Genomic DNA, 12268 nt, shown 5'->3' on the forward strand with positions numbered 1-12268 from the left:
CCTCCCTCTCGATGTTAATATGTTCGAGCATATCACAGTACTCGGAACAGAATACTGGTTGGAGAGCACGATGCACGCCGGGGACTCCTGCACTACCTGCCTGGTCGTCCTCTTCTGTCTGACGGTCACCCATTCCCTCTCTGCCTGCATACTCTTAAGCTGCGGGTGAACACCTCTAGAAATGTGCTATCTACTTAACTCTCAACCTCGCGGATGCACCGCAGTGACTCCAGCCGCCGCTCAAGCTCCGAAACCCGGAGCTAGAGTTGCTGTATCTGGTGACACTTCCTGCTCATGTGGTCCTTCAGACTACGCGAAGCGTCCAGGACTTCGCACGTGGCACAGGATGTGCATTCCACGGGACTGAGCTGCCCTGCTATGCCTCTATTTAATAGACTAAGAACTAACCCAGCAGAAATGAACTTAAAACTTAACAAAAAACACTCCCCAGCGACTCGTCAATCTGCTCTTTCCCTCTATTTAAAAGGCTATTAATTAACTTAGCAGAAATAAACTTAATTTTTTTTTAAAGTAAACTCACCAGCTACTCAACAATCAGCTCCTTCCCTTGTGCCAACGTCACTTTTTAAAAAACTGCCTGTGTTGAGTTGCTGCCGCTCGGGACTGCTCCGCTCTCGCTGCGCTCCCACCAGGTCTGCTCCTTCCGGTCACGAAAACCGCACAGTACTCCAGGTGTGGGCTCACCAAACCCCTGTACAATTGTAGTAAGACTTCCTTACTCTTATCCTGAGACTATGCCCCCTAGTTCTAGACTCTCCAGCCAGGGGAAACAACCTCTCAGCATCAACTCTGTCAATCCCCCTTAAAATCTTATGTTTCAATTAGAGCACCTCTCTTTCTTCTAAACTCCAGAGAAGACCAATCTACTCAATCTCTCCTCATAGGACAACCCTCTCATCCCAGGGATCTAGTGAACTTTTGTTGTACTGCATCTAAGGCATGTATGTCCTGTCTCTCATGAGATGAAAACTGTGCGCAGCACTCCAGGTGTGGTCTCACCAAACCTCTGTACAATTGTAGTAAGACTTCCTTACTCTTATACTCTCACCCCCTTTCAATAAAGGTCAACATGCCATTTGCCTTCCTAATTGCTTGCTGTACCTGCATAGTTTTTCACCATTTAAAAAATATTCTGTTTTTCTATTCGCAAAGTGAATAACCTCATATTATACTCTACCTGCCACCTTATTACCCACTCACGTAACCTGTCAATATCTCTGCAGGCTCTGTGTCCTCCTCACAGCTTACTTTCCCACCTAGCTTTGTATCGTCAGCAAACTTAGCTGCATTGCACTTGGTCCCTTCCTCTAAGTCATTAATATAGATTGTAAATAGCTGAGGCCCCAGTACTGATCCTTGCGGCACCCCACTAATTGCAGCCTGCCAACCGGAAAAATTGCCCATTTATCCCTACTCTCTGTTTTCTGTCCATAAACCAATCCCCTAGCCATGCTATTATTACCCCCAACTCCATGAGCCCTTATCTTGCATATCAACCTTTTATGTGGCACCTTATCAAATTCCTTTTGGAAATCCAAATATGCTACATCCACTGGTTCCCCTTTATCTACCCTGCTGGTTACATCCTCAAAAAAAGCTTAAAAAAACTCTGAATAAATTTATTAAAGACAATTTCCCTTTCATAAAACCATGTTGACTCTACCTAATAATATTTCGATTTTCTAAGTGCCCTGTTACCACTTCCTTAATATTGGATTCCAGCATTTTCCCGACGACTGATGTCAAGCTAACTGGCCTGTAGTTCCCTGTTTTCTCTCTCCCTCCTTAATCCGCTGGGACTGTCCTAGAATCTAGGGAATTTTGTAAGATCACAACCAATGCATCCACTATCTCAGCCACCTCTTTTAGAACCCGAGGATATAGGCCATCAGGTCCAGGGGATTTGTTGACACTTAGTCCCATGAGTTTCTCAAGTATTTTTTCTACTCACTCTTTTTAGCCCATTGGTTCCAGACTATTTTTGGTATGATTTTTGTGTCTTCTACGGTGAAGACCGATACAAAATATTTGTTCAAAGTCTCTGCCATTTCCTTATTCCCCATTACAATTTCACCTGTCTCAGCCTCTAAGGGACCAATGCTTACTTTTGCTACTCTTTTCCTTTTTACATACTTGTAGAAGCTCTTACAATCTGTTTTTATATTTCTTGCTAGTTTGCTCTCGTATTCTATTTTCTCCCTTTTTATCAATTTTTTGGTCATCCTTTGCTGGTTTCTAAAACTCCCCCAATCCTCTGACTTACTCCAATTCTTCGCAACATTATAAGCCTCTTCTTTTAATCTAATGCTATCCTTAACTTCTTTAGTCAGCCACGGATGGATCACTTTTCCTGTGGAGTTTGTATTTCTCAATGCAATTTATATTCGTTGAGAACTTTGGAATACTTCTTGAAATGTTTGCCACTGCTTATCTACCGTCATACCTTTTAATCGAATCTCCCAATCTATCTTGGCTAACTTGACCCTCATACCTATGTAAATATATCCCTTCTACTGTGTGGATTCGAAAGCTGCACACAGTATTCTAGACGTGACCTCTGATGCACCTTATCCGGCCCAGGAGATTTATTCACCTTAAGTTTGCACTGCTGTTCGGCAATCGTACTGGTAGTAATGTGAATAATGTCAACTGACCACCAACCCCCTCGAGTTCCCTTTCCACATCAAATAAGGTATTTACTCCTGTCTCCTTGATAAAGACTGAGGCAAAAAACAGATTCAACACTTTTGCAGCTTGTGCAGCATCAGTTCTCCTGCCCTCACCCAATCCCACGCTCCATCCCTCGTTTTTCCTTTTCTTTTAATATAACTGAAAAACTTTTAAAATATTATCCTTCATTGCTCTTGCCACTCTTGAATGGAGGTGCAACATTTCCCACCCTCCAGGCGGCACAGCTCTAATGAATTCTTAAAAATCATGAGTCCCTCCACCAATCTTCCCTGTAATTGTTTTTGGAGGTCGCACGGCCCCTTTAACGGGTTGCGTGGCCCATTCACAACACCGAGCATGCGCGGGTTTTGCTTTTAAAAGTCGGTGAGCCCGGCTGCGTTCGACCCCTGGAGTGCTGCGCAGCTTAAAGGGAACACTGCCCTCCACCGCTTCCTCACTCACCTGGGGTGCATACCATCTGCTTCTGGATAGTTAGCAATCTTCGAAGCCCCCTCAGCCCCTTAAGATACACTTTCTTATGAATGCACATATCTATTTGTTGTCCTTCTACTTCTCTGTAAGTAGTGAAGTAAAGTATTCATTAAGTAACTCTACCATTTCTTTTTCTACCATGATCTGATTTTTGAGTGTCCCACAACCTCTTTGATAGATTCTCTTTTGTGCCATGTCCCTTTCTGTTGGTTGTATGTTTTTCCGATACTCCCTCCTAGCTCCCCTTGATTCACTTTTTGTTTGTATTTGTACGTTACAGTATTTCTCAAGACTTTTTGTGGCACTAGCTATAGTTTTGTTGTCTGCTCCTTCAGCTTTTAAATTCAGCCTAATCTGACTGTTCGACCATAATACCATGTTCCTAGACTGTGCTGTACGAATCTCCCACTTGAACTTGCTGTTGCTGTGCTGCTTTTCAGTTAACTTTTCCTTCCAGTTTGTCACCTTTTATCTCTCTGTAGTTTGCTCCTCCTCAATCAATCAACTGTTGCTGGCTCTATTCTTAACATTAAAGTTAATTATATTCTGATTGCACAGCCCTAATCTTTCTTCTGCCTTCATGTTGCTGATCTGCTCCAGCTCATGACCCAGTACCAAGTCCAGTATTATACCTTTTCTTCAAGGGCTTATTATGTATTGACTTAGAAAATACCTTCTAAGAATCCCCCTCCATTTAAATCATAGAAACATAGAAGATAGGAGCAGGAGTAGGCCATTCGGCCCTTCGAGCCTGCTCCGCCATTCAATGAGATCATGGCTGATCATCCAAATTCAGTACCCTGTCCCTGCCTTCTCCCCATATCCCTTGATCCCCTTAGCCTTAAGAAATATATCCAACTCTTTCTTGAATATATTTAATGAACTGGCCTCCACCGCCCTCTGTGGCAGAAAATTCCACAGGTTCACCACTCTCTGGGTGAAGAAATTCCTCCTCATTTCAGTCCTAAATGGCTTACCCCTTATCCTTAGACTATGACCCCTGGTTCTGGACTCCCCGGCCATCAGAAACATCCTTCCTGCATCTAGTCTGTCCAGGCCTGACAGAATTTTATAAGTTTCGATGAGATCCCCTCTCAATCTTCTAAACTCCAGCGAGTATAAGCCCAATCGACACAATCTCTCCTCATACGTCATTCCTGCCATCCCAGGTATCAGCCTGGTGAATCTTCACTGCACTCCTTCCATGGCAAGAACGTCCTTCCTCAGGTAAGGCGACCAAAACTGCACACAGTACTCAAGGTGCGGTCTCACCAAGGCCCTGTACAACTGTAGCAAGACATCCTTGTTCCTGTACTCGAACCCTCTCGCTACGAAGGCCAACATACCATTTGCCTTCTTGACCGCCTGCTGCACCTGCATGCTTACCTTCAGCGACTGGTGCACAAGAACACCCAGGTCTCTTTGCACTTCCCCTTCTCCCAATGTATTGCCATTCAAATAATCTGCCTTCCTGTTTTTGTCACCAAAGTGGATAACCTCACATTTATCCACATTATAGTGCATTTGCCATGTTTCTGCCCAATCACCCAATCTGCCCAAATCGTACTGGAGTTTCACGACATCTTCCTCACAGCTTACCCTCCCACCCAGCTTTGTGTCGTCTGCAAATTTGGAGATATTACATCCAATTCCCTCGTCCAGATCATTAATATATATTGTGAATAGCTGGGGTCCAAGGACCGATCCCTGCGGTACCCCACTAGTCACTGCCTGCCACTCGGAAAACGACCCGTTTATTCCAACTCTTTGCTTTCTGTCCGCCAACCAGTTCTCTATCCAAGTCAATACCTTGCCCCCAATCCCATGTGCTTTAATTTTGCACGCTAATCTCTTATGTGGGACCTTATCGAAAGCTTTCTGAAAGTCCAAATACACCACATCCATTGGTTCTCCCTTATCTATTTTACCAGTTACATCCTCAAAAAATTCCAGTAGATTAGTCAAGCATGATTTACCTTTTGTAAATCCATGTTGACTTTGTCTGATCCTGTCACTGCTTTCCAAGTGCTCTGCTATTACATCTTTTATAATAGACTCTAGCATTTTCCCCACTACCGATGTCAGGCTTACCGGTCTATAGTTCCCCGCTTTTTCTCTACCACCTTTTTTGAATAGTGGGGTAACATTAGCTACCCTCCAATCCATGGGTACCGTTCCAGAGTCTATCGAGTTCTGGAAGATGACCAGCAATGCATCTACCATCTCTAGGGCCACTTCCTTAAGTACCCTGGGATGTAGACCATCAGGCCCTGGGGATTTACCGGCCTTCAGTCCCATCAATTTTCCTAACCATTTCCCTACAAATACTGATTTCTTTCAGTTCCTCCCTTTCATCAGACCGTATGTTCCCTGGCATCTCTGGGAAGTTATTTGTGTCCTCCTTTGTGAAGACAGAACCAAAGTATGTATTTAGTTGGCCTGCCATTTCCTTGTTTCTCATTATAAATTCCCCTGATTCTGACTGTAAGGGACCTACGCTTGACTTCACCAATCTTTTTCTCTTCACATATCTATAAAAGCTTTTACAGTCAGTTTTTATGTTCCCTGCTAGCTTACTCTCATATTCTATTTTCCCTTCCTTAATTAATCCCTTTGTCCTCCTTTGTTGACTCCTAAACTGCTCCCAATCCTCAGGATTATTGCTTTTTCTAGCCAATTTATATGTCCTCTCCTTGGATCTTATGCTATCCCTAATTTCCCTTGTTAGCCACGGTTGAGTCACCTTTTTTGTTTTATTTTTATGCCAAACTGGGATGAACAAATTCTGCAGCTCATCCATTCGGTCTTTGAATGTTTGCCATTGCCTATCCACCGTCAACCCTTTGAGTGCCATTCCCCAATCAATCCTACCCAACTCGCTCCTCAGACCATCGTAGTTTCCTTTATTTAAATTGAGGACCCTTGTCTCTGAGTCAACTACTTCATTCTCCATCTTAATGAAGAATTCGATCATATTATGATCGCTCTGACTCAAGGGGCCTCGTACAACAAGATTGCTAATTAATCCTTTCTCGTTACATAATACCTAGTCTAAGATGGCCTGATCTCTGGTTGGTTCCTCAACATATTGGTCCAGGAAACCATCCCGTAAACACTCCAGGAATTCCTCCTCCACAGTATTGTTACTAATTTGGTTGGCACAATCTATATGTAGATTAAAGTCACCCATGATGACTGCTGTGCCCTTATTGCACGCTTCTTTAATTTCCCTTTTAATGCCATCCCCAACCTCCGCCTTACTGTTTGGAGGTCTATATACCACTCCCACTAATGTTTTTTTCCCCTTAGTATTTCTCAATTCTACCCATACAGATTCCACATCATCAGAGCTAATATCCTTCATTACAATTGTATTAATCCCTTCTTTAACCAGTAATGCTACCCCACCTTCCTTTCCTTTTTGCCTATCTTTCCTGAATATCGAATACCCTTGGATGTTGAGTTCCCAGTCTTGGCCATCCTTGAGTCACGCTTCCGTAATCCCAACCAAATCATATTCGTTTACCCTCTATTTGCGCAGCCAAAATCCCCTCGGACGTGGTCCCCAAACCAATTTGGAATAGTAAAAATCCCCATTATTTCTGCACACCTCAAAGAAATTGAAGAGGATATCCACAGACAGTTGAAGCAATGGTCTGTAAAGGGAACCTGTATAGTACTGTGATCCTTTTTCATTCACACACTCTGTTAGAATATTTTCCTCTCTGAAGCTGAAAGCTCGTCCTTAGTAAGCGTATTATGCACCAGTTTTATTTGTCCTTGGGATGTGAGCAACACTAGTTGCCCGGAGAAGGTGGTGGTGGGCTTCCTAAGCTACATCAGAGAGCTTTAAGAGTCAGCCGCGTAGTGTGGGATTAGAATCACAAGTAGGCCAGACTGGGCCGGGTGGCAGCTCCCCTTTTCCAGTTGGGTTTTTATAGCAACCTAGTTTGGTCGAATTTAATTTTACTACTTACTATGAAGCATTTAATTATACAGCACAGAAGGAGGCCATTCGGCCCATTGTGCCTGTTCTGGCTCTTTGAAAGAGCTATCCAATTAGTCCCAATCACCTACTTGTTCCCCATAGCCCTGTAAATCTCTTCTATAGCCAATTCCCATTTGAAAGTTACTATTGAATCTTCTTCCTCCACCCTTTCAGGCAGTGCATTCCAGATCACAGTAGCTCTCTATGTAAAAAAAAATTCTCCTCATCTCTCCTCTTTTTACCAATTATCTTAAATCTCTGTCCTCTGGTTACCGACCCTCCTGCCAGTGGAAACAGTTTCTCCGTATTTACTCTTATCAAAACCCCTTATAATTTTGAACATGTATATCAAAAAGAGCAGCGGTCCTAATACCGGACCCTGGGGGACACCACTGTATACTTTCCTCCAATCTGAAAAACAACCGTTCATCACTACTCTCTGCTTTCTGTCTTAATCAATTCTGTGTCTATGCTGCCACTGTCCCTTTAATCCCATGGGCTTCAATTCTGCTAACAAGTCTATTATGTGCCACTTTATTAAATGCCTTCTGAATGTCCATATACACAACATCAACTGCACTACCCCCATCACTTTCTCTGTTATTTCATCAAAGCATTCCATCATGTTTGTCGGACACGATTTGCCTATAACAAATCAGTGTTGGCTGTCATTTATTAACCCATGTTTTTCCAACTGACAATTTTGTTCCAGATTATGGCCTCTAGACGCTTCCCCACCACCAATGTTAGGCTGGCTGGCTTGTAGTTGCCGGGTTTATCCCTCTTCCCTTTTTTGAACAAGGGTGTAACGTTTGTAACCCTCCAGTCCTCTGGCACCACTCCCTTATCCAAGCATGATTGAAAGATTGTGGCTAAAGCCACCCATTTCCACCCTTTCTTCCCTGAGCAACCTAGGATGCATCCCATCTGGACAGGGTGACTTTTCTACTTTTTTGACCATTGCCAACCATTTAAGTACCTCCTCTATCTATTTTTATCTTCTCCAATTTCTCTGCCCCCTCCTTTACTGTGATAGTGGCAGCATCCTTTTTTTTGTGAAGACCGATGCAAAGTACTCATTTAGTACCTCAGCTGTGCCCTCTGCCTCCACAAGATTATTTCCTTTTGGTCCCATCCTTTGACTATTATTTTATTATGAAATTTTTATAAAGGACTTCCGTGTTCCCTTTTATGTTACCTGCTAATATTTTCTCATACACTTTTTGCTCCTCATATTTCCTTTCTCAGCTATCTGTACTTTCTGTATTATACTTGATTCTCGACTGTGTTATGAACCTGGCATGTATCATAAGCCTCCTTTTTCTGCTTCATTTTAATCTCAATTTCTTTAGTCATCTGGGAAGCTCTATCTTTAGGTGCCCTTCCTTTCCCCCCTCATGGGAATGTGTTTAGTTTGTACCCAAATTATCTCCTCCTTGAAGGCCTCTCATTGCTCATTTACTGTTTTACCTGCCAATCTTTGATTGCAAATGGTGGGATTTGCATTTGTGACTTTTGGGTTGCTCGTCCAGGGCCATAACTAAAAAGGATATAAAAGCAATAAAAGAAAGACTTAGCTTTATATAGCGCCTTTCACAACCACTGGACCTCCCAAAGTGCTTTACAGCCGATGAAGTCATTTTTTTTTGGAAGTGTAGTCACTGTTGTAATATAGGAAACGCAGCCGCCAATTTACACACAGCATCTCCCACAAACAGCAATGTGATAATGACCAGATAATCTGATTTAATGTTGATTAAGAGATAAATATTGGCCAGGACACTGGAGATAACTCCCCTGCTCTTCTTCGAAATAGTGCAGTGGGATCTTTTACATCCACCTGAGAGAGCAGATGGAGCCTCAGTTTAATGTCTCATCCGAAAGATGGAAAATGGTGTCGGGAGGTACACGGGAACGTGAATGGGAAAAATGCACCATAGATTCATTGAACATTCCCAGGGTTGAGGGGTTACAGTTATGGCGGGAGAGTTGAGAAGTTGGGGCTTTCCTCCCTGGAGCTGTGGGTTTGCCATTTCCTGCATGTACCTGTCCCTGGGACACTGTCCACTTCACACAGGGATGCTGCTTTTTCCAGGTGGTTTCACTTGATTAAATGTGTAATCATACCTGATCTCCGACAGGTCAAAGAGCAGAGGTCGTGGCCGAGGCAGGAGGCGTTTTGGCCCAGGGAGGCGGCCAGGCCGTCCACCAAAGTTTAACCGACAGGATTCAGCTACGGATCAGAGTGAGGTGAGACTGGTTATTCAGGCAGAACCTCCTGTTAAATTTTGTGAAATAATAAATCTGCATAAAGGCAGCAGCTGCTCTACCGAACAAAATGGCATTATTTAACTCTAACACCTTGTAATTCAACATACTAGAAACATAGAAGCTAGGAGCAGGAGTAGGCCATTCGGCCCCTCGAGCCTGCTCCGCCATTCAATGCGATCATGGCTGATCATCCAAATTCAGTACCCGGTCCCTGCTTTCTCCCCATATCCCTTGATCCCTTTAGCCTTAAGAAATATATCAAACTCCTTCTTGAATATATTTAATGAATTGGCCTCAACTGCCTTCTGTGGTAGAGAATTCCACAGGTTCACCACTCTCTGGGTGAAGAAATTCCTCCTCATCTCTGTCCTAAATGGCTTACCCCTTATCCTTAGACTGTGACCCCCCGGTTCTGGACTCCCCCGCCATGAAAATGACTCTTCATTCTTTGAAACAAGCCCTACCTAGACATACTGTTAAGAATTGCCATGATCTTTGAGGGAAAAACCTGCTACTCCCTTTCTTCATGGGTGGCTAGTTGTAATGGCCTCATTCTGAAGCAGGCTTTCAGCTCCTGCCTGGTGGAGGCAGCAGTGAGAGCAAGACCACCAAAACATTACACTAAAGAATGACATTGATTAAGAAGGCGCTCCCCTGTTAGCTCAGTGAGTTTAACAAGTGATTATCTCAGATACAGATCAGTAAGGTTTCAAGCTTGATCCCTGGTCTGTGCTGAAGTAGATTAACTTGGCTTGAGCTGTGATTGGGATAAAAACATCGACAGAAATGTGAGCCTAAAAAAACTCTACCTAATCCGCAGGGAGAGAGAGAAGGAAACCCACTAGGAAGAATTCAGCAACCTCCAAAACATGTAAAGACAAAAGAACCAAGAGGGACTTAGAAATAAGCAGAGGTGTAAAAGCCAAATACAATAATAAGTGATTCTTCCAATGTTAAAACAGCAAGAGGATGATCAAAGGAACCACTGGAGATCCTTTAAAGATGGACATTTGTTGTGAATCTGAGGAGGAACTAAAAATAATGAATCTACTAAAGGATTACTTTCTAGAAAAATTCACTGTAAAAGACACTTGTAGCATGTCACTCATCATAGGTTCTACAACTGAACTTAACCATTGTGCCATCACAAGGACTGGGTGAAAAGACTCAAACCCAATAATTCCTAAGATGCAGGCAGTATATATCCAAGGGTACAAAGTTTGATTTGCGCTGACGTATATAAAGTATTGACAGTCTTCATGATAACATTGACAGAAACAGGGGAGGTCCCACTGAATTGGAAATAAGACAGCACGGTACCGATCAAAAAAGTGACTAAGCAAACTCAGGTACAGACCTGTGCAGTCAATATCAGGCAAAATAATGGCATCGATGATCAGCGCATTTCAGAATAGCCTATGTGAAAATAACCTAGTAAATGTCAGCCAGCACAGTTTTGGAAGGAAAAATCCAACCTGGCCAATCTCCTTGCTTGTTTTAAGGATATAACATGTCAAATTGTCAATGATGCATCTTCCAGAAAACGACTGATTTCATGCCAAGAGCAATGGGTACCTGCTAAGTAGGTTAGTGGAGGTGAAACCTCTGAATTATTCGAGAGACAGTCAAATGTAGTGATGGACGGGCAGTCTAGGCTTCGACAGAACAATAAGCGAGATGGGCTGAATGGCCCCCTCATCTGTAACTGGTGATATTTTAAAACAAAATCTATAAATGCTGCTCGCAGTGCGTTCAGATTATTTGAGTTGTGGCATTATTCCCAACCCGAATGCATGTATTTTGAGTTAAATATCTGGAAATGTTAAAATATCAGACCTGTAAATAATACATTGTAGGAATGGAGGTTCCTATCTGAATAAGGTGTTCGACTCGATGAATCAAATCAACAGGTTTTAATGAACAACGAAGTTAACAGGGAAACTACAGGAGAAACGGTACACAGGTCTAATCAGCTTGCTGGGCACTCGACGACTGCTGGAAGATGACGTCATGACGTCATCGCGTTCTTCGCGCCACTGGTGGTCACGTGATTGGCGTCATGACGTCATCACGTGGAGTGCAGGAAAACACAATACAGTACAGTTAACAGGCAGTTTAAAGGTGCAGTCCACGGCTGCACTACACTGTAGTTAAAGGGATTATTACTAATTGTTCTGAGACCCTTGGTGGCTCCGCCACAACATCGATGTAGCGATTTATTCCCAAATCGTAGCATGTCACTCATTGGTTATTATCAGTTGTAGAACCTTTGTGCTATCACAAGGACGGGATACGATTTAGTGAAAGGGTACAGACGGGATCAGCAAATTTAGGAAAGAAAAAAGCACAATTTCTGCTTCAAAAATCTCCAAAAGGGATCAGCATTGTTCTGAATCTGCTGGTTGTATATCTTGTCTGATCCACAATATGTGGACTAACCATTTAAGGAATGATTATTTGAGCTGATGATTAGGAGTATAATCAGAAAGTGAGGCATTTTCAGGCTCTCTTTAATCCATTTAAGCGATGCAGAGCTGATGCTTTTTACTAAAATAGGAGTAAAGACCAAAAGTTAAATTGCACTGAAAATGTTTTTACAGCTGCAGTACAAGCACATGTAATAGCCAGCGTGACTGTGCAGCAGCTGAGGTTTCAGGGCCAGAATTTACCTGAAGCAGTTTATACATCTTAGAGTTCTTCAGCAGGGTGTGCCTTGGTTTTAAATATTGTTACTCTGGTCACTGATTTGAGCTCAGCAGCGATGACCAATTATGTGGCAGGTGTCTGGTGTAAACCTCTGGCAGCTTACTTTCCAAACAACTTAGT

General features: G+C 43.0%; 1 protein-coding gene across 4 annotated transcripts in view; it reads left to right on the forward strand.

Annotated features, from left to right (window-relative positions):
* prdm10 (PR domain containing 10) overlaps positions 1 to 12268 on the forward strand; it is a 159873-nt gene that overhangs the window by 131599 nt on the left and 16006 nt on the right. For all 4 annotated transcript variants that reach the window (XM_085968193.1, XM_085968195.1, XM_085968192.1 and 1 more), the window contains exon 11: positions 9313 to 9421. In XM_085968193.1, the coding sequence (XP_085824319.1) occupies positions 9313 to 9421 (109 nt within the window). The remainder of the gene's footprint in view (positions 1 to 9312; positions 9422 to 12268) is intronic.

This window comes from Somniosus microcephalus, chromosome 26 (genome assembly GCF_052327205.1).
Source record: "Somniosus microcephalus isolate GS21.2 chromosome 26, FLI_Smic_1.0, whole genome shotgun sequence".
Lineage (NCBI taxonomy): Eukaryota > Metazoa > Chordata > Chondrichthyes > Squaliformes > Somniosidae > Somniosus > Somniosus microcephalus.